We start from the raw sequence: 27,804 nt of genomic DNA, 5'->3' as shown, positions 1-27,804 counted from the left end.
TGCTGCCACATCACATTGCCTTTTCAAACTGAAGAGAACCATACAAAAGATCTTTTCTGGTACAAAGCTGCTTTGTTTTACCACAGTGAAGAATAAGTAGCACAATATTGTCTTAAAAGGTAATAGGATCATAGGCAAATGAATAAAATTTAACCTGGAAAATAATGGAGCCATAGCAACAAGAATCCAGGAATTTGCTTTAGAACAAAATAAACATTTGACTTCTGATTTCAGAGATTATCCCAGTAAACTGAAAGGGAGAGGAGTGGGTGTATAATACCTTGTACTTGGAAAACAACAATTATCAAGCCCTTCAGTCAGTTTTACATTTAGCAATTTCTGCTTTCAGAAAGGATTAATAATCATCTTTGTTACCTGAATACAAGAGCTCCCCCATGATGAAGGGAGATCTCCATTCCATCATGAGCAATTCCTAAGGATGCTGGTAGAGAGGAGTAAAAATTTTGCATCAGTGTTTTAAGTAGAAGATTGATATTACAATACTTTAGATTATTTATAATGTATTTTTAGTTCTTTGTTTTCATGTTCCTGATAAATAATTCTTTCAATTTTCACTAGTTAATATAATTTAGACTTTTATGTATTAGGTCCATTGGCAATATACAATTATTATTAGTAGAAGTTGATCTAGCTATATTTGTAAATATATTAATTTATATAAAATGCATCTTTAATTATGCATGAAAACATTCACATTTTAAAATATTGATAGTTCTGCCTATTTTGGCAAAGAAACCAAATGTTTTCATTTGTAATTTCACATCACACTGAAGTCACTGTTTTATGTCTTCAACACTTGCACATTTGAATAAGCTTTGGAAGACCAAAGTGCACGGATGTACTTTAAAAATCCTCTTTGTACTTTTATTCTTTTCTTATCCTGATTGTGAAAAAATCCTTGCTGTAGCAAGATACATTTTCTCTCTCTTTTACCAGTAAATGTTTGAATGTGGGATTATTGAAAAACGGTTTGCTTTGTTCTGGTAATTTTATTTATTTGTGGTTACCTTCCCTGGTAATTTACTTCCTTAAAAACACACACAACAAAAAATATTTCAAGAGGCTGGATCCCTAGTAGCAGTAGAAAGCTTGCTGTGATTAGACATTATTGTGAAAAGTGCTGTTTAAATTCTCAGGACTTGTTTCAGATTGTTGAAAGATGACCATATGTATTGCATCCTCTAAGAGTTATGAATATTACTTGGTAACATATATCTCAAAGATAGATCATAATCCAACTCAATCTCCTGTGCAACTAACAGACTGTGAAATGTTTTTAAAGACATATTTTTGTTGGATGGAAAGCTGATATCTCAATGAATTCATAAATGTGAAACAGGCTTTCTGTATTTTTAAGCAATTTCCCTGTGTCATGGCCATCTGATAACATTTTAATTGCTCTGAAGGCTGTAGTGTTCTGATCTCAAGACTAGCATTATATCCCACTTACAGTCATTGAATTAAGACACTAAATACATACCACATTTGCTGAAGAAATGCCCTTAATCAAAACTGAGAGGCTGGATGTCTCCAAATCGCAGCACAGTAACTATCAGAATTTTTTTAAACTCTTGAATTATCAACAGTAAATCATATTTTTGCCTTCTATCACACTAAGTTGCTATCACAGAAAAAACACTGGAACTGTACACGTATATCCTCCAAGGTTAATATTTCAAGAACTTAGATCAACATATTGCCTTATTTTGCAAAAATTTTTGTGTCTGGAATGCATTTAGACAGAGGGCAAAATTCAAACATAAAACGCATTCAAATTCCTAAGGCCGTGAATCCTTTGGCTTTGAAGATGAATGTGGTAAATTAACTGGGACTGAGTTCCTACAGACTTCAGAACAGCAGGTAACTCAATTTCTGTGCATTTCCTTTTAAGATAGATTAAGTTTGCTCCTCTGCGCTTGGAGTCTCATTTTCTCTGAGACTAGGAATTGTAAAGTGGATTCCAAGAGAAGGAAGCACTTTGTTTAAACACTACACTGGCTGATTCATTTCACCTTGGCGGTGCTTAGGTGGAATAAGGGACAGAGAGAACTACATCTTGCTAATGTTGCACATGGGATATTGGCAGTTTCTATACTCTAGCTCAATAATGGTTGCAAGTCTCCCTTAGTGTGCAGCAGATACTGAAAAATAAACTCAAGCTGAAGATCAATGCCAAAATCTATGAGAAGTGGCCCCAGTAGCAATATTTTGTATAACGTATGACTACTAAAAATTGCTCTTTTTGGTTCATTACTTGTCTTCAAACATGTAGAAATACAAATTTTCTGGGAATGTGTGTAAGCCTTCCTTGACCCTGCTTTGCAGATGGTGACAGAGAAACTGCAGATGGGTCTGGGAACTGCCTGTTTGGCATTATGTGTCTCTGTCACTAGAACATGTTGATACCAACAGTCGTGCCACAAACTTGTCTTTCATTTCATGCCTGTCCAGTTAGTGCATCCTGCTCGATATGGAAAATATGCTTTGTATTTTGAGCCAGATCTTCAGCAGGTAAAAGTGGGTGATAGTGATGGAAGTTCATCACTCTTTGACAGCCCTGGGCTTGGCTCAGAGTGAAGAAGGGTTTTCTGTTATTTATTTTGGTTTTGCTGGTGCATCTCAAGAAGAGCATTTCTGCACAGTGAACTGATACAAACATCTGCCACTTCTGTTAATTGACAAGACTCTTCTTGTCCTTGGCCAGGTATCCCACCAAATATTTCACCTCTCACCTCCCCGTGCCATTCACCGATTCAGGGGACGCCTGCCACGAGTCCTACTGGAAAAACATCTTCTGTGTCATTTCCAGAGCCTACAGACACTGACACCAAGCAGGGCTTAAAGCCACACAAAGTCTTAACTTCTACTCAGAGTGCACCTACCCTGTCAGACCCTATTATCAGCCCCTCCATCATCTGCAGCAGGTAAGATGATAATTTGACATGCCTTGGAATTATTTCACATGGTTCTCATTAACATGTTTTATTGGCCCACTTACAAGTTTTTTGTGATTTACTACAGTGTTTATATTGATATTTCAGGTTTATAGTACATAAGTAAATGTGTAGATCAATGCTACTAAATACTTTTAAAGTGGAAGACTGTTGGCTATGTTTATTGCTGTGTCTATTGCTTTTACTCCTATCAGATGGACAGCCTGATTCCTAAATAAATCCTTTGTCAATAACCTGCAGATCCTAAAGTTGGATTTCATGTTTACAGCTTGTGTTTGTGGAGCCATGCCCTTTGACATGAGCAGTCACCTTTAGGTCACAGGCCAAGTCTCCCACAGCAGGCACCTGATGTTGCATAGAAAAATCTGACTGCTAGGGCCAACAATGCCTGAAGACTCCATAATTTTGAGCCTTCCCTCAGGAGGAGTGAGTCCTATCTTCCCTAGGCAGAGTCAGATTAGGTACTGTGGGGATTTTTTTTTCCCAGAAATCAACTGCAGATGAGTTATTTCTACTGCTAAGAGCTCCTGTAACACAGTTTAATTTCTCACTTTAAATTACCCCTTTATTTAGTAACACAGACCAGACCTGCTTTGCAACATTAGCACTTTGGAAAAATGTTGTTCTGCTTTCTCAGAAAGGATTCAGCTGCTAAACCAAATTACTGGAGTTTGCAATGTGTGTCCAGCTCAGAACAGTGGAAAACACTGGTATTCCCAAGCCTGTGCCAGTGCAGTTTCAAGGATGCTTTGCTCACCAGATGTTACTTTTGGTCACAGCACGAGTGGCCAGCCAGCAGACAGCACGGCTGTTATCAACTGTGACTATCTTTGGAAATAGTTTTTAGTTTCTGCCTTCAATCACATAACTCTGGATGTGTCTCAGTGTGCAGGCAAGGAAGTGGCTGTGAGAAAGTCAAAACTGAGACTATGAGTTTGCTCAAGGGAGTCATCCTCACTGGAGTTTGGAGTAGGATCCAAACAGGCCTTTGAGATGGATTTATATGACTAAATAGAAACTTACGTGCTTTTAAGAGTTTTCCAAAGGTATACCAAAATTGGGATTTGGACAGATTCATTTGAAATTAAAACATTACACAACAGAAATATAGCATAAAGGTGCTGCAGTCTTATTAAGCTGTGCCTTTATTACCACTTCCACAAAATAGTGTTATTTCACAAGTGAGATTTTGGAAGCCTCCTATTAAAAACAACAGTTAAGAATTGCATTTAAAATGTCAACAAAAATCAATATAAGGTTATTGTAGATAGTAATGAAATTATTAATTTCCATAATAATGAAATTTTCATCTTGTTTATCAACATGACTGATACAAGATTTATTTCCTTGGCTATGCACTACAGGTATCATTGAATACAGATTAGCATTTTTATTTGAAAGTCTTTCAGGAACTCATGATGTTTGCAGGGCATACCCGGCTCCTGGATATGTTTGGATGACCCAGTCAAAAGCTGGCACAGGAGTTAAGCCATTTTTATATGTTGAACTTAAAATGTTCAAAGTTTGACCAATCCAAATAATTCTGTAATAGTTGCTTTGTGAAGACTGTTATATATAAGATATGCCACAAAATGCTGACTCAAACCAGAGAAAATGTTAAAATGTCAGGTTGTAATTAGGGTTTAAAGGGAATTATATACAAGGAATAAAGCTTTTTAATGGAAGGGAAGAGCCAGTCATTTTAAAAGGTCGTAATATTGTGATCCCTCCCAAAATGTGTTTCTGTTCTGGAAATGATGCAAACTCTGCCCTCTTGGTTCTTATGTACTTGGTATGCTGTCACTGAATTAATGATAAAATATAATTTTCCTCCTTAAGAGGAACATATTCAAGTTTTAAGCAAGAAGAGTGGAGCCAGATCATGACTGTGTTCGAACTGAATTCTGTAAGATTCTGTGGGACTCCATCACATTTTCATAATTTTAATTCATCTTCATAAGGCAGCTGTAGTATAAAACTAGGGTGGATTTACTTTGTGCTGGTATACTTAGAGAATAAAAAATCATTTAAAGAAATCATATGGTTCAGGTTTACTGCTGAAAACATAGATTTAATGGTGGTAGGCAGTTAATCCAAATCCTGTCTGTATTTTTGTCCGAGATCCAATAAAACTTTAGCACTCTCCTGTGATTTTGTCTGGAGACTGTACCCTGGACCCTGGCTTATACTGTATGACATAATCTCACACTGCCAGCAGGAAATAATTTTGCACAAGACTGTGTAAGGCATGTGGTTCTTCATACTGTGTGTGTTTCTTGATGTATTTCAGCTGTGGCAGACCCTACAACCAAATAGAAGCTGGTGATGGGACACTAAATAGAAATGATACTACTGCACATACCCTGAACAGAACAGGTAATTCTTTGTCAAAAACACCTCATTTCCTCAAATTCAGTAATCATCCTCTAAAAGGGCAGACAAGCTAGTCTGTCATAAAAGGAGAGCACACAGAAGTAAGTCCATTCAAATTATCTTTGAGACTCCTTCCCTTTCCGTATGTACAGCATGTACAGAATGCTTATGGAGTTAAAATATAAAGGATATACTGTTTCCCTCAATTTACTTAAATAATGGTCCTCAGGTTTTTTTTCTCTCTTCATTCCCTGATGCCATTTTTTACACTCTGCAGGGTATATCTTTAATACCCTTGGACAGATTGTCCGACCTCGGAGCCAGCCAAGGAGCACATATGTATCATGAGTCAGAGATCCTGTTGCTGTTATTCAGAAGGTCACAGGATGCCTTCCATGAAGCCCTTGCTGCTCACACCAACAAGCTTTGTGATTTGTTTGTAGATGATCCTGCCCAAGCCACTTCTGACTATGAGACCAACAACAGTGACAGCAGTGACATTGTGCAGAACGATGACGACACAGATTGCTCCAAGGAGCAGCCACGGAAGGGGTCTGGCTGTAGGTCCTTCACACCTGAGACCATCATCCTGCATCCCTTGATACCACCTGAGGTAGCTCCTCTAAGTTCCCCCAGCACAATAGACTGAGTGTATGCTGATACTGAGGGGGAAAAAAATCCCAAAAAAACCAACCAAACAAAAAAACGCACAAACCTAAAAAAACAAACAACAACAACAAAAAACCCTTTCTGAATGAAAACCAAATTAACCAAAAACCCACAGAAAAAAATGTAGTCTAAGGGTGCTGCAAGGTATTATTTTAAGTGCATGTCTTAACCCACAAATGTTGCAGTGTGGTGAACAAGTGAAGATTGTCTCACAGCATTCAGCTGAGAGCTTGGTTGAGATGCAGGGGGAAAGCTTTGTTTAGTGAAGTTTTCCACAGTCTGTTGTACAACTGAATTAATAATCTGAAGTTGGCAGGAGCTCTTGAAAAATTTATTGTAATCCATTGGAGTTGGACATGTTGAGAGAAGGCATTTTGCTCGAAATGTTCTGGCATTTATTCATCTCCAGTTTTTAAGTAAAATGAAATTCTAGGGAGCATACAGGGAGAAATGTGAAAGGAGGGACACAACCCATCTTTTATTTGCAGGCCTTGAAAAACAGGTAGGTTTCAGTTTAAGGAGTACAAATCCTCACTTGGACTGAGCTGTGTTAGCCATGTTAGAGTGCAGTGAATGAGTCCTGCTGCAGAAGCAGAGACTGAGAGCTTTTCTCTCTGTACCACAGTGGATTTCTCAATGAAGGCAGACTCCCTTGGAAATGAATGAATGATTCCCATGAGTGAATGAATGAGTGAGTCTCAGTGCTAAGTGCAGACACTGCTGTTTCATAAACAGAATTTCCTACCCATTCAAGTGAAACACATTACAAAGGAGAGTGAGTAGCTGCAGGGCTGCAAGAAATGAGGACATCAATGCTGAGCCGAGTACCACTGACTTACACATGATGCTGATGCGACTTTAACTTTCAAGAGCGTAATTTTTTTTTTGTTTGAGATGCTTCACTGAACTAACCATCCTTTTTGTTCTGATTTCTGGCACAGGACAAGCCTGTACTGGCTCCTGAGCCTCTGGTTATGGACAACTTGGATCCCCTGATGGAGCAGCTAAATAGTTGGAACTTCCCAATCTTTGATTTGGTGGAAAAAATTGGGAAAAAATGCGGTCGTATTCTCAGTCAGGTGAGAGGTGTACCTTGTCTGGGTAGAATGTTGACAGATTTAGACACAGACTTGTTAAAAGGCATTTCCAGAACTACAAGCTGGTGATCCAATGAGCTGTGATCCTGATACCTAATTCAAAGCTGACAATATGAACTCTGTCTCATTATATTCCTTACTTTTGAATGTCTTTATTTTTAAACTTAAAAATGCGAAATAAGAAAACTACACACCTTTTTTGCCTTCTGCTCTCTACTTCTCTGAATATTCTCTCGAGATGCTTCCAGCCCTTACTGAGTTCTTTGGGAAAGGATTTCTCATGGAGTTTAGCATGGGAGGGCTAAACAGTAAATATATTCAGTGGATGCAAGATACACAGAATTTTGTCCCTCTTTTATACTGAAGATTTCAGTACAAGATCCTAGAAATAAAAGATTTCAGATTTCAGGCTAGACAAGAAAGCGAGGTTTGAGGAAGCGGGGCTGGAAAGAGTCCTTGCTATATATTCCCTCATTTTTAAAGAATCAGGACTTTGAGAGAAAATTCATCTAATATTATGTAGAGAAGACTAATTTGCCACGAGTCAGGATGGGAGAGTTTGCTGGTCTTTCTTTCAGCTCTCAGGTTTTTATTCCTTCCTGTGGGTTTAATTCAGTTACTGACACAGCCTGTCTCTACCCAGCACGATTAGTGTCACTTTCCATAATCACTTTCTTGGCTGAACTTTCTACTTTGTTATGCCCCTTTTCCCTGGCACACTGACAATTAGTCATTTTTACTTATAAAAGTATTGAAGATTATAAAACAGGAAAAGCAAGTAATTATTTTTATTATTATTTAGGGATGAAAGGGGAAAAAAAAGCCCAAGAGAATCTGAGTGAACAAGTATCACTTTACAAGCATTATGTAGTGATGAGTGCTGGAAAGCAGAGATAAAGTTAATTGGTACAATGTGGTACAATTATCACCCCCACCCCCAGAAACACAGAGGTTAGTGTGTCAGATGGATTTCAATGTAACAAGCTCCAGAGAATGCTGGATCAAATCACAGTCCCTTGGTGGTTACCTATTATTCAGCTAGATACAATTGTCTAGTGGTCAACAAGGAGAACCACGGCGTGAATTCAAATTTATTCTGTGGTCTGCCTTCTAGTGTTCTGCAGCTTGGCAAGCAACATCTCTGTTTGACCAGCCTGCCAAGTCTCTAGGTTCATTTTAGAGAAACAGGCAAACTGTGGATATTGGATATATTTATTGGATGAATTCAGTGATGCTCATTGAGACACTTTTGCACTAGAAAGTGAGTGTGTGATTGAAATACTCTTCTAGATCATATTGCTCATTTCTCTGATGTCATGGAATGATAATAGAATGATGAATGAAACATAAGGAAAACCAGAACTTCCTTTTAATGGCATAACGAACAGTTTGGATGAGCCAAAATTTGTTCTGATTTTACATGGGTATCTCTGTGTGCTTTAAACACTTTACCAAGCTGCATGGAATTCTGTACCTCTGGACACAAGTCCTCTGTGTTTTCCTCAGATTGCACTAAATCCCTTCACTCTGTTTCCCAAAATGTGTTTTTTGCACAGGTTCTTGACATGTTATCCACTTCACAGTTCCACAAAATGAGACTTGTGAAATAAAATAGAGATGCTTTAATATTTGTGATGAAAATTCAACATTTTCTGTAACAGCTGTTTATAATAACTTCCTAACAGCAGAATGTAGCGAAATCAACCTTGTTCACAAAATATAAATCCTTATTATGTCCACCTACTGAGATGTTGCTAATGAAATAATTTTCAGAAATCAGGAAACTAAAATAAATAAATAAATATTTTTTCTCCAACCAAAAGCACTATTTTTTTCTAGTTGGATTTTTAAGTCCTGGGATATTATTAACAAAGGGGGGAAAAAAAAGCTCTAATGATTTATTTTCTGTATTTTGCTATTAAATGGACTAACCCATTAAAAAACAACAACAAAAAAAGTAAATTAAAAAGCTGAATTAACTATGTTTGCCATGCTAGGTTAAATTTATGAGATGGAACAAAGCAAAGTTGACACATGCCTCTAGGGAAGCATTCAGTTTAGAAAGCAAATGCTGGCTTAGCATCTTTGAAGCTGCTTGAGGTGCCTGTTCCTTCTTTGTGGAATGTTAAATTGATTTAGACATATAAAAAGACCCCAAACCAGTCAGGAACCATGAAAGCATCTGTGCAAACTGCAGTGGCAAGCCCAGTAAATGTGGCAGTGACAAATATGCATGATGGGATTTAGAGAGGAACATGCATTCAGTCTCATTTCAAAACAGAGACCCAAGCTCTCAGAACTGAGCTGTTGCTCCATAACAAGCCAAGAAACTCAATAATATCTTCAGTCACACTTAACACTTTTTTTACAGCTCCTGTAAGACTAAAACCTGTGGTTTAGCTTTTATTATTGGACCCATAGAGAGAAGTGAAGGTGCTCCTGTGCTGGTAGTACAGGAGCCATGACAGAGGCAGGGTGGCATCACTGCAGAGCCTCTGAGAGGATCGTTTGGCCCTTTCATCATCACACTTGGGAGATGGGATATTCCTGGGATCATCACACCACCCTTGTGAGGAGTTTGTCAGAGCTGGAGGCTCTGGGTGCCAGCAAATTCAAAGGAGCACATGTCTGAAGAAAACAAATACATGAGACATTAAAAAAATGCTGTGAGAGGAGCACTGAGGAGGGAACTGCAACTCTAAACTTTGCACATGTCCTCCAAAGAGTGCCATTCCTGTGTGCCTGAAAACCCAGGAGAAGAACTGCATGTGAATAACAGTGCCCAGCTGCAAAAAAAAAAGCTTCCATTAGGAATTGTGCAGAAATGCTTGTCCTTCATCAGGCAGCGCCACCAGAAGTCTCTGAGTGATAAATGATTCATTCAAGCATTAGCCACGATGAGACAGAGGCAGGAAAGGGAGGCTGGAGAGGAGCAGGGCAGTGTGGTTGCAGCACCCTCTGCCAAGCCCCTGGTAGCCATCAGAGTGTCCCTGGCTTGTCCCTGGCAGCAGAGGCCACACACCTCGGCTCAAGTGCTCAGCCAAGAGGATTCCAACTCCCAGGGTGCTCCTGAAACAGCATGTGGGTTGGGAAGAAAGTGTTTTGAAAGGCAGAAGCACATTAAAATGTTTAATCAAGAGCAAGGAATTAAAAAAAAAGCTGCACAGTTTTTGGTTTGGGGGTAGTTGTTTTTTTAATTAAAGAATTTGGCTAGTTGATCATCAATGCCCTTTTTTTCCTCTTTCTGGCCTGCTTTTACACCTGCTTCCTCCCTGTTTTCTGAGAGAGAGAGAAAGAGGAAGGAAGGAAGGAAGGAAGGAAGGAAGGAAGGAAGGAAGGAAGGAAGGAAGGAAGGAAGGAAGGAAGGAAGGAAGGAAGGAAGGAAGGAAGGAAGGAAGGAAGGAAGGAAGGAAGGAAGGAAGGAAGGAAAAGAGTGAGTTATTAAAATGGCCAAATTACTTGCTTGGCTGTTTCTGCTTTCTAATAACCACTGAGAATAATGCCATTTCACTCCAAGTCAGAGGGAAAAGCTGTCATTCCTACACATCACAGTCAACTTTCCTTCTGTTCAACTATGGAATTTCCCAGCCCCCAAAATCCAAGGTGAGGAAAAACATGCTTTTATGACATGCTTTATTTAAGATACCTGTCCAGTACTGCTAGGGCAGACAAAGATTTGGTCCTGCCAAATATTACTTCATTATGTTTTGAAAGCATTCAGAGATGTTTTGCTGGAAATAAGTGGCTTACATTTCACAGACCTAAAACTGTAAGACTCACCTGTCTGTAGGTGAAATATTGGATGCCAGCTGCTACAGTTAAGCCATGATTCTAGAGAGATAAACAGAATTCTCTGCAGATTCTAATCCAAATAATGTATAAGGTCACTCTTTTCATTCTCCCTAAATACAGGGGGACCCCATGGGGTTTTCAGAGAGCACAATAATTCAGCAGTTCAGTTATGGTAGGAACAGAAGTGAGAGCTGGGGCCCCCAGCAGAATTCCCCCTGTCAGATATTGGTCACTACAGGTTCAGACATCACACTCAACCTGCCTCTGCACCATCACTGCCTCTTGTAATGCTTTACCAGAATTAATTCACAGGCAGGATTTTCCTGATAGGGAATGACTATGAGGGAAGGCAGGAGGAAAATCATTAATGCTGCAAATTCATATCCTTTTTTTGTTACTCTTACTGTAAAAATCCAGTGTCAGGACCTTTGGAGTTGATGTTCATTAAACTTTAGGTGCATCTCAAAGGTGCCACTTTATATGCAAAGTACACAGACACAAACAGGTGTGGACAGATGTTTGATTTCTATTCAGATGTAAAGCACAAAGTGTAATGTGTAACCATTTCTTGCCATACAGCACTCATCAGTCCAAATGTGCTTCAAGTTGCTTAGCTCTAGGCAGGCCATTACCAGGCAGATGGCACCAAAAGACATAATTTGGCTAACAGCAGTAAATAAATAAAGGTTCTGGGGCTTTAGGGTCCAATTTGCAAAAGAAGTGAAAAGATCAGACAGTGATGTTACTGTGTCCCATTGTTTTGTGTGTCAAGTTCAAACTTTTCTTCAGAAATGCCCATTTTGTCTCAGCTGCTGTCTACATTTCTGAGCATCCATCTCTCCTGAACACCTCCTCACTCATCCATCACTTTCTGCTTCCCAATTCATCCTCACTTGCATGTTTACAGTCATCTTTGGGGCAGGAATGCTCAGAGCAGCTCTGCCTCCTAAGCTCTTTGCTGCCTCTGATATCCTGTTGAAGTCATTTTTTATCATTTCACTTCCAAAATTGGAGAGAAAGGAAGGACTCAATGCATAGGATCCACATGGTTCTCCCTTCTGTCAGTCCTTTGCTTGCTCCTCCTCAAATTGATTTGACTTAAGGATTTGAGAAAAATACTACCAGGAAAGCAGATTTTCACAGAGTAATTCAGTCTAAGGAGTTATATATCTAATTTTTAGATTTTTTCTTATCTACTTAGCGGCATGAGTTTTTTGGTTCTTTTTTTTTTTTCTTTCAGGTGTCATACAGGCTTTTTGAAGACATGGGGCTGTTTGAAACCTTTAAAATACCAGTGAGGGAATTTATGAACTACTTTCATGCCTTGGAGTGTGGATACCGAGAGATACCTTGTAAGTAAAAAATTCCTGGCAGATAATGATGCTTCCTTAAAGTTTTGGGGGTTTTCCATACACTTTTGTATTGAAGTCTTTCTTCTTGCATTATAAAGCTGCATTTTTCTTCTAGTACATCATGACTGAATGGATGGCTAGGCAGAGGCTGGTGCTGAACCACCAGCCTGTCATCTTTTTTCGTTGTATTTCATCTTTCAAATTGTTTCATAATTCATGGTAAAATCTGCACAAACCAGAAATCATATAAAGGTATTATAAGTAAAGGTTGTTTCCTAATAATGCAAGTGTACCCCAGTGCCCCAGGTGGAGGTTCTTGAAACATTTAACCCCCTAAAGGCAAAAAACCTGTTTTCAGTCATTTCCAAAGTGTTTACTAATTCAAACCAAAGTTATTAAAGGGCTTTCAGCTGCAAAAGACTCTTGTTTTCCCAAGAGGAAAGAGTTATTATTCCCTTTAGCTGGCAGATCAACCCAGCACTGAGGAACAGAGAACACCCTGTTTTCTTTACACTTGGAAAAAAATGTGGGAGACATCATTATAAGAAGTCATGTAGTCTCTCTGTCAAAATATTAAATACCAATTGGAGCAGCTACAGTAGGAAGGATTTAAGGAAAGCTACCTCAAAATGCCTTCAGCTGAGTAGTTTGGTGTCTCTTCTGGGAAAGTGGGAGACCAATTTCGATCCTTTCCTTGTGTTTGAACTGGATCAGGGACCTAAAGCAGCAGATTACAGCCTGAGGAGGTTAGAGATGGAATCCCACCATCTGTTGTTCTACTGAAGCTTTTCTTTCTGTTTAAAACATTCAACTATTCATAGAGTCTCTGGGATTTTTGTGTACCTAGCATTCTATTTCCTTGGGTTTTTCTTAAGTGTTTTTTGTTTTACTAAAGAGGAATCTCTCTCTAATACAAAATCAATCTTTATATTTTTTCACTTCTGTGAAGAAGGTGAAAACTCTGATGCTCGTGATAATGTTGGTTTTGTCTCTGCTGGATTGAGTGCCACACGGTACCCACTAGATGGTGCTGATGTCCCTTCTGTCAGAAATATCCTGATGTTTTTTATAGTTGGGTGGTTTTCTTTCTCTCACAGATCACAACCGAATCCACGCCACAGATGTTCTACACGCCGTGTGGTACCTCACAACCCAGCCCATCCCAGGACTCCCAACTGTGATCAATGACCACGGCTCAGCCAGTGATTCAGGTATTTTGAGATGTTGTATTCCTAAAGTTTCTGTAGTTTGCTGTGAGAAAGCCAACAACTGAGGATTGCATGTAGAATTTTTTGCAATGTGTGACATGATGCTGTAGTTCAGTAGCACAGTGGATGTTGAAGGTGTTCAGGTGTGTTTGTGTAACTTTGAAGGGAATGGAAGTGTTCCTCCAAATACTAAACATTTAATGATGTGTGAATGCAAGCCTTTGTGGTCACCTTTAATGACAGATCTTTGTTTCCATTTGATTTTTGCAAAAGGTTTTTTCCTAGGAAAACTGTATTGTTAGTTCTTTTCAGTGCTGTACCAGAGGCAGCATAGACTTAAATCCTTAAACCTTTCATTGTTTTGCTATTCTATAATTTCTAGGGCATGCAGGTGGTGACACTGCTTGGCTGTCATGAAGTGTTCTTTGCTTTTCCTCACTATCTCCAGATAAAAAGACTTGTTACCATCTGGCAATTGCTTTACAAGACCACTCTTCTTCTGTTTTATGATTGCCCATTACAGGAAGCTGCTGCTGTTGCATTTTTATATTAACTTCTCCATGTTCAGCTGTGACAGCTAGAGGACCTCTCTATGTTTTGTCGGAGTTATCAGAGAGTTGCGGGAAAAGCAGGAGTTTGTTCCATTTCTGTGCCTTTTTTTTTTTTTTTTTTTTTTTTCTGTTTTTTTTTTTTTGTTTGTTTGTTTTGTTTTGTTTTTGTTTTTTGTGTGTGTGTGTGTGGTGTTACATGGTTTTATAACTGGAAAAATTTATTAGCAAGGGATTTCAGTGGCTTTTTAGGTGAGGTGGAATGAAAGGGGTTGAGTTCTTTGGGGCTTTGATGTTTGTTATTTGAAAGATATTGTTCATCTGCATGCAAGATCCATTCAAGGTCATTCAGATTAAATTAGCAAAGCATCTCAGTATCTGTCTCTGACAGGTATGCTCAAGATGCTTCAAAAAGAGGATGATAAAAGGATTATCAGCAAAGATCCAAAGTCTAGACATTTGTATTGGAAAACGTGCACTGTAATTTAATTAATAAATTCTAGTCCACTGCATTAAGAACTATCAGTGTCTCATAGACTTGTCTACATGATGAAATAAATAAGAGAAAGGAGTGGGAAGATCAAGTTTCCCACAAAGCTCCTGGCATGGCTGTGAATCCATGTCTTGCTGTTTGTAACTTACATAGTTTGAGAATAGGTTTTGCTGGATGGCTGGAAGATCCCCAGGTGGGATCAGAATTTGTTCCTTTTCAATTGTTTGTTTTATTGTACTAGATCATAGGCACAGAAAGCATCAATGTCAGGCTGCATTTATTCTTAAAAGTAAATTTGCCCCTTCTCTCCCTGCTTTATAGCTTCTGTTATAGTTTCTGTATTGTTTTTCTGTTACTGAAAAATCAGCACTGGGTTTTTTATTGTTTTCATTTCTTTGTTTCTGCTCAGATTCTGACAGTGGGATCACTCACGGCCATATGGGCTATGTGTTTTCAAAGACATACACACCTACAGATGACAGCTATGGATGCCTGGCTGGCAACATCCCTGCCCTGGAGCTGATGGCTCTTTATGTAGCTGCAGCCATGCATGATTATGATCACCCAGGAAGGACCAATGCCTTCTTGGTAGCAACGAGTGCTCCTCAGGTAAATAAATCTCAGGCAGTGTTGCTGTACAGTTTGGAAGGTCTTGATGATAGCTTTTCCTTGCTGGTGGTGCCTGTGGCTTCCATTAAGCACAAGTCTGCCAAATATTTTGAAACAGCTTGTCAAAGTGACAGAAATAATCACTTCACTTGGGGATTGCTGGTAAGAGTCTTCTTACACACCCTCAGCAGAGCTGTTAAGAAAGCTACTGATAAACTGTGTCAGTGAAGAAGGTAAAGCTCTGCTGATTGATAGAGAATTTTTAACTGGAAGAATGGAAGAATTACTCTACCAAGTAATGCACAGAAAGGTTAAAGGAAATAAAATATCCCAGTTGTGACTGTGCTTTGCAAGTTAATTGTGCATGATCATAACACATTTTCTGTTGTTTCTATACAATATGAGCAGCTGTTGTCTTTTTATGAAAGTATTTAGAGGCAGAGAGTGGAAAATAATCTCAGTGTTACAAATGTAGAAATGAGGCTTGCCTAAGGTTACACAGAAGTTGCTGCCAGTCCTGAGAGTTGAATTCAGCTATTCTGGGTCACTTTTTACTGGCTTAATTATGAAATCATCTCTCCTTACTTTACAAAGCTGACCTGCCTGGCTTCAGCACACTGTGCTGAAAAATACTTCTATGGATGAGGAAATAAAAAAAGAAATCTTGATGGTGGCAGGTCAGGTAGGGATGCAGAAATTCTAGATTTACTCCCCAGCTTGCAACCAAGCTTCCTCTGTCACCAAGAGCAAGTCACCTGAACTCACTCTGGTATCAGTTTGTGTCTGTGAATTGATAGTAATGCTTCTCATCCTTGCAATGCATTTCTGTGATCAAGAGCTTTGATACTCTGGCCAGGTTAATAGATTGGGAGAAGACATGTACTGTCTTTAAATCTAATTGTAAGAAACAAATGCTATAGCTCTGTGCTTGTAAAAATCAGAAAAGGAAGTTAGATGATTAGCCTTTGTGTATTGACTCTAGTTTGAAAATAGATTAATAGGAAAAAATAATTTTCTTGTGATTTTGTGAATGGAATTGCCCTGACTATGAATTAGATGATGGTGTTTCTACAGGCTGGACTCTTCAAGTCTGGCACTGTGGACAAGCACTGGCATGGTGAACAAGTATTCCTTTCCTCTTTTTTTTTTTTTTTTCTGTTGTCAGTCATAATGGTAAAGATTTCACCAACTTTGGATTTTAGTATTGAGATATCTGTCAGACTGAGAACGTGTTTTCAGGTTGTAAACTGGAATTTCTCTTGTTTCTGCGTTTGGCATCAGTCCTACATGGACACCACTGCCTGGTGCAATTACTGAAGGCAGTAACCCGCTCAGTGAGGGTAATTCTGAGAATGAGGGAAGCACACACACATCTGTTTCCTATCAGCCATTAACCTGTGGCCTGAAACAGGCTAATCTGTTGTGGTTTTGCTAAGATGTTCCTCAGCTCCCTATGTTGCTCCGGCAGGCGGTGCTGTACAACGACCGCTCCGTGCTGGAGAACCACCACGCTGCTGCTGCCTGGAACCTCTTCATGTCCAGGCCAGAGTACAACTTCCTGGTCAACCTGGACCACGTGGAGTTCAAGCATTTCCGCTTCCTCGTCATCGAGGCCATCCTGGCCACTGACCTGAAGAAGCACTTTGATTTCGTTGCCAAATTCAACGCCAAGGTGAGATCAGTTTGGGTTTCTAGGGGATGGTCAGAAAAGATTGCAGGCCTTGGTAGCATCCAGAAAAAAGGGTTTCTACTTCCTCTGAATGTCCTTTTGGCTGCTGTAAAATGTTGAATAAAAATCCAGCATTTTTGTTGGGTTTTAGTGTTAGTGACACAGCTTCTCTTCTTATATGTATTTACTTTCTTTCATAAAGTGGTTTAAGGCTAAAAGTATTACAAACTATTTTTACATGCTACTTTTCAACATTGCTTTCTTGTTCACTGGCACTTTGGACCTATTAGCAAAGCACTCAGGGAGAAAAAATCAAAGGTGTTATTACCAAGTTTCCATAATGGCTACTTTAAGTGAATTTTTACTGATTTAGTCATCCTGTTGTATTATCAAAGCACAGAAATCAGAACTGTTTTGACATTCTAATTTCAAATGCAGTGAAAGCATGGCCTTCCTTTCCTTTCTCTTTCCAGAGAAAGGTCACTGAAGATCTTTCCTGCGTACTTGATTCAGTAAGCCATAAAATCACAACCCTGAGAAACCATTCTTTAAAACTGTTTACAGTTTCAATCTTACTCATTGGAAATCACCTCCTATGAAGATATTTTAATAAACTCCATCACCCATCAAAGCTGTTGGCATGTTAACTACGTACCTGCTTTTGGAGCTGGTACTGCCTTCTTGTTCCTTGTGGGAAACCCCAAGAACAATGTGTTTTGTACCTAGGAACTCCTGGCTGTTTGGGTAACATGGATAAACTGTTTTCTGGTGGCATTACTTAGGATGGATCTGTATGCCGACACCTTGAAGCCTCCAGATGTGTGACTGGTTTTGTTTTCCATTTCCCTGTAACATCTCTCTGTGTCAGGCTTTACGAAGCTGTAGAGAGGGGCCCCATAAAAGTCTGAGCTCCTTCTGCACTCCTGCTAGTCATGTTCCTTCCAACCTTAACCTTTCTGCTTTTATTTTAGAGCAGTTGACAGTATGCATCACTTTTTCTCATGAGAGGTATAGGAAAAATAGAGAAAAGGAAAAAGGGAAGAAATAGTTTCAGCCATACTTAGATCAATCAGGGAAATAATCTCATTACACACATCTTCACACTGCAATCAAACCATCATGATATTTTATAGTACTTCATATTTATACACCAAGAGGTACCACCTTTTTGAAAAATGTCATGGAAAGATTGCATTTGTTTGTTTTCCCAGTAAGTGCTTTCAAACAGGTGCATAATGTGCTAAATACCAACTTCTCATTATTCATCTCAATGTTCATTGGTTTTAACTTATTTTTCCTTTTCCATATTGTTAATTCCAGCCTGGGGTTAGCTCACCTGCTTATCCTAGTGACTTTATTAAACAGCTAAATATATTTTATAATATCCCAGGTCAGAACTTGCTCTGTGGATGCAGCCTTTTTCTCTTTTCCTGTCTCCTAGGTGAACGACGATGTCGGAATTGACTGGACCAACGAGAACGACCGTTTGCTGGTTTGTCAGATGTGCATCAAACTGGCTGACATCAATGGGCCTGCAAAGTGCAAAGACTTGCATTTGCAGTGGACAGAAGGCATTGTCAATGAGTTTTATGAACAGGTAAATGCATTCCAAACCTGCCTGCCTGGTGTTCTGGAGCATGACAGTGAAAAATCACAGAGAATAAGGGTGAAGAGTTTGGCTAGAGGTACATTAATCCATTTTTTTACTGGAGCAGTGAAAGTCCATTTGTCACTGAAGTTTCTGATGTGTCCTCAGAGACCTCTGATGATGGTGTTTCTACAGGCTGAACTGTTCAAGTACGGCACTGTCAACAAGCAGTGGCATGGTGAACAAGTGTTCCTTTCCTCTTTTTTTTTTTTTTTTTTTTTCCCTGTTGTCAGTCATCATGGCTGTCATTTCCCTCCTCTTTAGTGCAAACCATGTTTTCATCCTTCCTTCTGTGTTCAGCTGGTTCTCATGGCTCTCCTCAGCAGTTTTTTATTGACATGTAGTCTCCAGAAGTGGACACAACATCCTTGTTCAGATGACCTAAACAGAGTAGTGGAATTGTTTTAGTTTCTCTGCAGGCCACATCTCTGCTCACACAACCAGAACTTTTATGTGCTGAGCAGGACTGTGGCACTGGCTTTCAGTTCATCACAGGCCAGCCACATCTGCTCTCCCTACACAGTGATCCTGAGCCATACTTCATTTTTAAAACACTTCCAGCTCTCAGAGGTTTGTCAGTACAATTGTATTAATTATGCAAGGCCATGCTGGTGGCACAAGGAAGGAGGACAGCCACACATTGATTTACAAAGACCTGGGAATAGAGCCAGGCACTGCTCCTCTCTTTCTAGGTGTAAGGGAGCCTTAATTGAACCTTTTCTCATTATAACCTATTTAGCCCTGCTGAGTGCAGGGGTCAGGGCTGTTCCCACCCTATTCCTCCTTAGCTGAGTGGGAGCATTTTGAATGTTCTGGTCAGATTGAACTCCACATCCTGTCTTTTCCAGATGAGGCAAACCGGTTAAATCACTGAACAAGACAACCCACAGACTTCTCAGGGAGGCTGTGCAGTAACTTGGAGTTACAGACTAATCCCTTTTAAAGCTTTTTCAGCCTCCTGTGAATATACTGCACTTACACTTTGGAAAAAAAAAAATCCAACCAGGATTTGCTGCTGCCTTCTGGAGTATGTCAGCAGACAGGGAAAGGTACATAACTCATGCATTGACCAGAAGCTTCTTCATTTCTTTCAAATCTCCCAAGAAAAAGGAAACTACAACAAACCTTACATATAGTATGAATACATCTGGTTCCATTTTTGTTTTCTTTTTTTTTTTTCTTAAACAAAGAGAGTGTGTCTCAAAACAACCTTCATGTCCCAAATTTTCTTTCAGGAAATGCTTTTCTTCTTTATTACAACTGGCCCAACAAACTGCACTTCACAGTTCTGGTGATGATCATAGCTTATGTGGGTGACTAGTGCATGCAGACAGAAGCAGTTAATTAGATGTAAAATATGAAAGTTATATCAGAGGGAAGTGCCCTAACATATTAATATCATCAAAGCATTGGACAGTGAATCAAGTTTGAGAGGATACAGATGTGGGAAAATATTTTATTATCGGTTCCACAGTATGAGCCTGTGTTATTTTCCATCGTTCAGAAACGGGATCCAAACCAGAGAACATTTTCTTTCTTGGACTTGCTTTTGGCATTCAGGAGGATAAGCTAGATTCTCAATTTCTTTTATCTCCAGTAAAATCTGTTTTTCTTTAACGTAATATGCTACAAGAGGTGTATCAAACCATGTTCACCATGCTTTTGAGCATTAGATTTTTTTTCTGTGACTGGAAAAGTCCTCATATTCTCATTTCTAAAAAAGGAGAATTTTATGGGAAGTTTGAATTTCCTTGGAAGTATTATCAAAAAGCACACATATGTGAATTCAACCTATGCTGTGAAAATCATGAAATATCTTTGTTACAATAAACAACAATTCCTTTGAAGAATTTCACTCCCATATAAATAAAAACTACTTATTAAAAAGCGTTGTATAAAAATATTCAAAATCCTGTGTCATATTGTTGCACGATGTTTCCTTCTCTTTACATGTCTAGCATAATCATTTGAAGACAGGATAGACATATTAGAATTAAAAAAAAAAAACACACTGCAAGATGTTTCATGTAATAAATCCTGTTTTAACAGAACAATAAAAAAGAATTTGTAAATATTTCAACCGTCAGCATTTCTCCCAGTTCACAACTAGGAAATCTCAGATATGTTTCTGTAAAGAGCATGCTGTCACCTCTTCTTAATTTGCTTGCTATTTCAAGAATGGATGGCATCTTTCAGTGTTTTGTCAACACAACTGTTTTGTTTTTGATCATTGAGCATAACATTTCAGGGTTGCTTATTATAAAATTAACAAACAAAACACAAGGAAATGATATATTTGCTGTACATACTCCAAATGTAGCTCATTTTTTGGCCTTCACCAAATGCAGATACAGACAAGGGTGTTAGTCACCTATGAAGACCATCACTTTTGAAAAATTCACATTACAAGAAGATAAATATAAGCAAAGTTTATACGTTTGTACATAATGGAGACTGAAAATGTATCTCCAGATTTGAATCTATATCCTTAAATACAGAACTCTGTATTTTATTACAGCATTCAGTTACATATCAGGCTTGATTAGGGAGGTTAGATATTTTTGGGTGGAGATGCCAACTTTGTTTTCTGCTCAGCTGAAAGTGCACTGAAATCACCAGAAGCTTTGATGTGATAGGGAATTGAGGATAACAGATTTGGTTCTGCAATTAAGTTTTACTTTATTTTACATCATCAAGAGAGAGAAAAAACTCATCTTACACCTCCCTCTCTCCCCCAAGAAAACTTACAAAAAGCTTCAGGGGAAAGATTTACTGGTTTTGAACAAATGAATGCCATACATTGCTTTCACAGGGATCATTCTAATAGTCACAGGAAACAAATATTTGTAAGCCAAGAGGACATCTCCAGATTACTTTTAATAAGGATGAAATTAGTAAGAGAACTAGTCTAGTGAGATAGCCCTGTCTTGTAGAAATTGTCTTAATCCCTGTAAACAGGGTTGTTGTGAACTAACAATCACACAATCAGAAGGGTTTGGTTTTTTTTTTTTAGAAATAACATGAAGAAAGAAACTAAATCACAATTTTCAAGTTTTCACACAGTGCAAAGTTGAGGGCTAGGGGCATCCTTCTGCAGTCATTAACATCCTTTTTAAACTCATATTGTCAGCAGTAAGTTGGTATCAGCTCTGACAAGACAAGAGCTGTAACTCTGACCATTGGACAGGAGGGCACTGTAGCAATGTCACAGTTGGAAGTGCCAGGGTGACATTCAGATGTTCTGTCAGCATTTTTAATTAGTTGGATACTCTTTCCTTCTTCTTGTGACATAGTTTTGTTTCATTTAGCTCAGGGGAATTATGGCTGTTTTTCATCCCCAGGGTGATGAAGAGGCCAGCCTGGGCCTGCCCATCAGTCCTTTCATGGACCGCTCTGCTCCTCAGCTGGCACACCTCCAGGAATCCTTCATCACCCACATCGTGGGGCCACTCTGTAACTCCTATGACTCAGCGGGGCTGATGCCAGGAAAGTGGATAGAAGATAGTGATGAATCAGGAGACACTGATGAGCAGGAAGAGGAAGAAACAGCAGAAATGGAAACTTGTGAAAACGCCGAATCCAGTAAGTTGTTGGCACTTCCATTTCCCAACAAATTCCATGTTGTGACCAAAACACCAAGCAGAGGCTGTGAGCTGGCCAGGTTCAACATGGGCCTCCTCCAGAAGGACAGTGAGTCAGTGCTGTCCTTGGTGAAGCTGTAACCACTTACATTGTTAATGGAGATGCTCCATGGTTTCAGCACAAATGTGGTTCATATCTACCAGCTATTTCTACCTTAAGTGGGGTTTCTGGTGGTGCATCATCTGTCTGTGCATGAGGGCTTTCTAGACTCTTTCAGCACTGGTGTTAATAGACTGCAAAAATTGCAGTTGAAAAAAGGATGTTTGGGAGAAGATTTTTCGAGGAAAACGTTCATCATTTCCATGAGTTAATATGATGTACAGGAATAACAAAATTAGGGTCTGAAATGCTGATGCAGTAAAAGAGTTTTTAACGATGGAATCACTATAATGCAAATATCCTCAAGGTAACATGGAGAAGAGTGGGAAGAGAATTGGCACTGAGCATTGCTGTATTGTGTGCTGAAAGCTGCATCACTTGGCTAATCAGTAACTAAAGCTCATATTCTCCTTCCTCTTCTCTAAAAAGGCAACTTTGACAATATTTGCTGTACTGAGATTAAAGTTATTTACACTGAAAGATTTCAGGCACTTGTGGGAAGTGTTTTTTAAGAGAAAATACTGGAACTGCAGACCTCTTCCTTTTATCAGTTTAAATCTGCATTACCTTTTTTTTTCCCTTTCATGTTCTTTCTCCCTCTGAATTTTCTACTACTGTTCCTTTATTTCCCTCTTCTGAGTCATTCTTCTCTCTCTCCCCTGTACCCATAAGTTCTAGGAAATAGCAGTCTTAAGTGCACTCATGAAATATCAATACATAGCTTTTTCCCTCAGCAGCCTCACTTTTTTTGTTCTTTCCCACACATTTTCATGCCCTGCCTGGGTATCATCCCTGTTTTCTCTTAGAAAAGCTGAGAAAGATGTGATGAGTACAGTAAGTCACATATGGATGTGGAACTAAAATCCGTGTCTTCTGATGTGCAGAATTAACCTTTTTCTCTCTAGTAAGATCCAGACGTGAACAGTTTGTATTTAAGAAATCATCACTGTTTTTCACACACACACACTTGCACATATTTTAAGTTTAGCACATTCACAGTCACAAAAAAAATCTTGTAGACAGCAGTAATCATCAGTAATCATATAACACACATGGGTTAATTTAGCACCTTATGATCTATCAGTTCTGTAATAGGCAGAGCCACATGTTTGTGGCAGATTGCCCCTTTAAGGAAGTGCCTACTAGGAGGAAATTATGCAAATGGTAATTAACAAAGACCCCAAAGCCTGAGACTGCTGTATTAAAAAAAAGATGAAGGATGTTCTCGTATAATAGAGTGGCTAAACACACTCTGAAATCCTTGGTTTCCTTTCATCTAATATCTCTATTCACTTATCCTCTGTATCACCATCAGTGTAGTCAAACAATGCTGTTTTCAGGTTAAAAGCCCTGATCATTTCCCTTTTTACATTGTAAACAGACTGTTTTCATTTTTACATTCTACCCTGTTACTTAGGAAAACATTCATCCTGATGTTTTTAGATCATGGTTTGCAAAACTTAGCAAAAATTAATGTATCAGAAGTTTTGAAATACTCAAAAAGTTCTTTCTACTTCCTTTGTACCAAACGGGGGATGCTCCTCTTCTCAATCACACTGTGGGGCAAATTGTTTTCTTCAGGTCCCCTAAATTCTCTGTGACTGTGGGGACTTTACTCAGGATTCTGTGACATCTTTTGTGTCAATATAGGGGCCTCATAGTTCCTTAGAAATGTGTACCTGTGATCAACAGAATTCTGGACTTTCTGAACTTTCTCAGTGAAACAATAAAAGGTTGAGATGTCACATGCACAGACATTAAGATTGGCGTAGATGTTGGTAAAAATCTTTTGATGAAAATACCTTTTAGGCAGATAGACATATAATTGTGGCAGAAAACACTTCATCTAGGTCCTGATAATTCACTGAAGCAGTTGAGATAAATTTAAGAGTTATAATCTTAAATAGGCTTAAATAATTTATTTTTTTTTTTTTACTGTACAGCAGCAGTACTTTCCCTGAAGGTCTTATGCAAGTACTAGAATTAAACAGACTCAGTCTTTAGTGGTTCAGACAAATTTTACCTCCACAGCAAGTGTCTGCAGAGAGCAACAAGATGTGGGGTCACCTGGGAAACCCAGGAGAGAATGCCCTGTTGTAGCATTGGCAGGGTAGAGTCTTCTTATTAGTGCTAAACCTGAAGGGTTCCTACAGGGAACCAAGGGCTTCCTAATGAAGGATTGAATTGGATTTGGTCTGTGCTCAGTGAAAAGCTCTTTGTTCCCAGTTCAAAAGCTTCAGGGGCTAAATATTTTGGATCCTGACACAGACATACTTTAGGCAACCTGCAAATACTAATCCACGCAAATTTATTTGGTACAAAACATTCCTCTACGTCACCTTCTTTAAAGAAAAAACAGCATTTGTCTTTGGAGGAGTTATTATGTTAGTTCTGGGAATGCCATTGTCACTGTTAATGGCCAGGAAAATTTTTCAAACTTTGTACTGCTAAGGAGTTAGCAGTCTGTGTTGGACAGACTATATTGACAGGAAAAAAACCCACCCTTCAGACAGCAAAGCACTTGTCAGCTGTGTCAGGAGCCATGAGAACCACCAGGGACAAAAACACTTTATAGGCTGAGAGCAGGGGACTGGTGCCTCAAAACCGGGGAGAAGCAATCTCCCTGATAGTATTTGGCTATATGATGAGTATTTGTTTGGTGCTCAGGCTGGTGTCAAAGTAACATTATGGTTAAGCCATGGTGGAATGATAGATGACTTTGAAAATGGAACATAGGAAAACAAAATCAGGATTTTTTTTTCCCTAAGACAATCAGCAGGGATCTATTGGGAGTGAGGAGGGCACAGAATTTATTGTGTTTTGATCAGTCTTTAAGAACTTGGTATAAAACGAGCAGAAAGAGCCCAGCAATATGTTTTATGCATAATCATTCAAAGACTAGATACCTCTGTGAGCAGCAGAGTCAGGCACAACATGCAGCCTTGGGATTGGGATGAAGCTGGGATTCAAACTGTGTAGGAAACCAGTTTGCTTTCCCCATGATCTGGAGAGGCACAGCTTTCTGAATTTTAACACTGTTTAAATTTTGGGGTTTAAGATCTGTCTCAGTACACTCTGTCTGCTTCCTATGCCTTCAGTCGCTTTTCTTTCTCCAACAGAAACCAGTGCATTAATGTCACATGGTGTTTTACAGGAAAGAAGAAGTTCAAGAGGAGGAAAATCTACTGTCAGATCACTCAGCACCTGCTTCAGAACCATAAGATGTGGCAGAAAGTGATTGAGGACGAGGAGAGGTTAGCTGGGTCAGAGAAGCAAGGCACGGAGCAATCCCCACTGCACCAAGCTTCAGAACAAATCCAGGCCATCAGGGAAGAGGAGGAGGAGAAAGGGAAGGCCAAGAAGGATGAAGAGGAGAACACAACTGTAGAACCAAACCAATGACAATATTTACGGCAGTATTTTAAGACAGATTGACTCGTGCACAGACTCTTTCTCAAGCCAGCACAGCATTTAGACACAACACTGTAGAAGTATGGGATAATGCGCCTACAGCTGTTAATTTGTTTCTCTTTCCTTTTTATGGTGAGGTACATTGTTTAAACTCCTATGCTCAAGGAAGCTTTCACACTGCAACACCGGCTTTACAGACTTTCTTTGAAGAGATTTTGGGGTGGGTGGAATTATATAAATATATATATATATATATAGCCAGGGTTATTGGCTGCACACTTCAGCAAAATACATTTAATGATATATTATGGTCACTGTGATATTTACAGGAGAAAGTTATCTAAGGAAATGCTGCTTCTGAAGCACATTTGCAGTTAACAGTAAGGTACCAGTTAAGTAGCTTTTGCTCTTAATGCTGAGGGATAAAAGTTCCAAAGCTTTACATGAATGCTGATATATCCTGCCAACACATATGTGTGAGTGAGGGGGTGTTTGCAAGTGTGAGTGGATGTGGAGAAACACAGCATGGTCTGAGTTCTTACCACACTAGCTGTAGCACATGTCCCAGCATACCACAACAAACAGAAGGCCAGAATTTGAGAGAATTCGTGCCTGCAAGGGAACAATTTTGAGGAGCTTTGCTTTCCCATAGCCCTCCAACCCCAGTTTGCACTCCAGCTGTGGGCAGCAGTGGCCTAGGCTGCTGCTCTGGCCCTGCCCAGCTGTGCTGGCGCCTCCTCCTCCTCCTCCTCAGCTCCTCCTGGACTGCTGGCAAAAGGGATGTGCCAGAAGGCTGTTTCCAAAGTGGGAACTGCATGGCACAGCAATCAGTGCCCCTGGAGATGCTCTCCCTGTGGTCCTGCAGGCGTGAAGGGCTGTATGGGGTCAGCACACGCACTCGGGCAGGAGGAAACGGGGAGCTGCAGACACTCTGTCCTCTTCTGCCCTCACCTCCTGCCTCACGGGCATCAATGACCAAATCCATCCTTTGAGAACAAAGCTAAAGTGTTGTGAGAGAAAGGAAGGGGATCATGTGGGCCATGGCCTTCCCCTAAAAAAGGCAAAGGGTGCATCAGGAGCTGCCTGGGGGACAGGTGCCAGTCCTGCCTGGGCCAGCAGCCACTCACATGAGCTTCAGAGAGCTTGGGTTTTCAGTGTGAGGTGCTAGATGGGAGCAGTTTGTTGCTGGCATTCTGCTTAGAAGCAGCATGTTTGATCCCACCAATATACTTTTTTCCTTCTTTCTTCCTTTTTTTTTTTTTTTTTTTTTTTTTTTTTTTTTTTGAGAAAGAAAAAGATCACGCTTGTAAGAACAGCTGATCTTTTTTGTTGTTGTTGTGTTGTTCTGTTCATTTGTTTTCTCTGTTGTTTATGCTGTGAGCCAAATGTCTATTTAAAAGGTTGGGTATTCACTTTCAATATTTTATTTCACAATATATTTGTCAATGATTAGCTATCTAGATGTAAATATGGAAAAATTTTTATGGGTTCCTGTAGATAATGATATCTTTAAGAAAAAAAAAAAAAAAGAAAAAGAAAAAAAGGGAAAAGTTGTTTTGTAAAGATAATTTTTTAAAAAATAAATACGAAAACATTTTATAGCCATTTCCAAACCCCACAAATAAAGTCTTGAGTAATTTGTATAGACCCTTCTGTATAACCAGTGGTCTACAGGATCAAGGCTTTAGAATATTCATGCTCTTGGAGACTGATAGCACCAACCAGTACCCCACAATTTTAGGTATTTGTTCCCACAGAAAGAGTTATATATATAAATATCAGTATCTCTCAAAACCCCTTTGACTATGTATGCTTTTTCTACTTTGATTCTGCAGCCCACTACCAAGAAGAGGGCTGCTTGTGAGAGTAAGATTCCTTGTGAAAGGCAGAGTTTGTAGAAGTCCTTTCTGTATTAAATTTCTGTCATTACACCCATCACGTTTTTGCTATTGTTACACATTCACCAAATTTCATGATCCTGTTGACACCTCCCCAAAATGCTGGAAAACATTCTCTATCAAAGCCAGTCACGTGTGTGTTATCACTTCAGAGTTCCTTCTTGCTTTGTGTTTCTGTCACAATGAGGTTTTGCTCAAAAGAGGATTTGGGGGGGTTACTGGTTGCATTTGCCTGATATTATCCTGTCCTACTCTTAGCAGTAGAAAATGTGTTTGCATTTCAGCAGAGTGACTGGAGCAGGGTTCTGAATGCTCATATCA

At 39.3% G+C, this 27,804-nt stretch overlaps 1 protein-coding gene across 1 annotated transcript in view; it reads left to right on the top strand.

Moving 5' to 3' along the window:
• PDE3A (phosphodiesterase 3A) overlaps positions 1–26,881 on the top strand; it is a 216,185-nt gene extending 189,304 nt beyond the window's left edge. The window contains exons 6-16 of the mRNA XM_083859872.1: positions 2,726–2,945; positions 5,266–5,351; positions 5,792–5,961; positions 6,959–7,096; positions 12,147–12,258; positions 13,356–13,469; positions 14,917–15,116; positions 16,585–16,788; positions 18,227–18,382; positions 21,775–22,015; positions 25,329–26,881. Of these exons, the coding sequence (XP_083715998.1) occupies positions 2,726–2,945; positions 5,266–5,351; positions 5,792–5,961; positions 6,959–7,096; positions 12,147–12,258; positions 13,356–13,469; positions 14,917–15,116; positions 16,585–16,788; positions 18,227–18,382; positions 21,775–22,015; positions 25,329–25,576 (1,889 nt within the window). The 3' untranslated portion in view covers positions 25,577–26,881. The remainder of the gene's footprint in view (positions 1–2,725; positions 2,946–5,265; positions 5,352–5,791; positions 5,962–6,958; positions 7,097–12,146; positions 12,259–13,355; positions 13,470–14,916; positions 15,117–16,584; positions 16,789–18,226; positions 18,383–21,774; positions 22,016–25,328) is intronic.
• The last annotated feature ends 923 nt before the right edge of the window (positions 26,882–27,804 follow it).

This window comes from Zosterops lateralis, assembly GCF_965231275.1.
Source record: "Zosterops lateralis genome assembly, chromosome: 4".
Taxonomy (NCBI): domain Eukaryota; kingdom Metazoa; phylum Chordata; class Aves; order Passeriformes; family Zosteropidae; genus Zosterops; species Zosterops lateralis.
The sequence above is the reverse complement of the archived record's forward strand: the minus strand, read 5'-3'. Positions and strand labels throughout refer to the sequence as shown.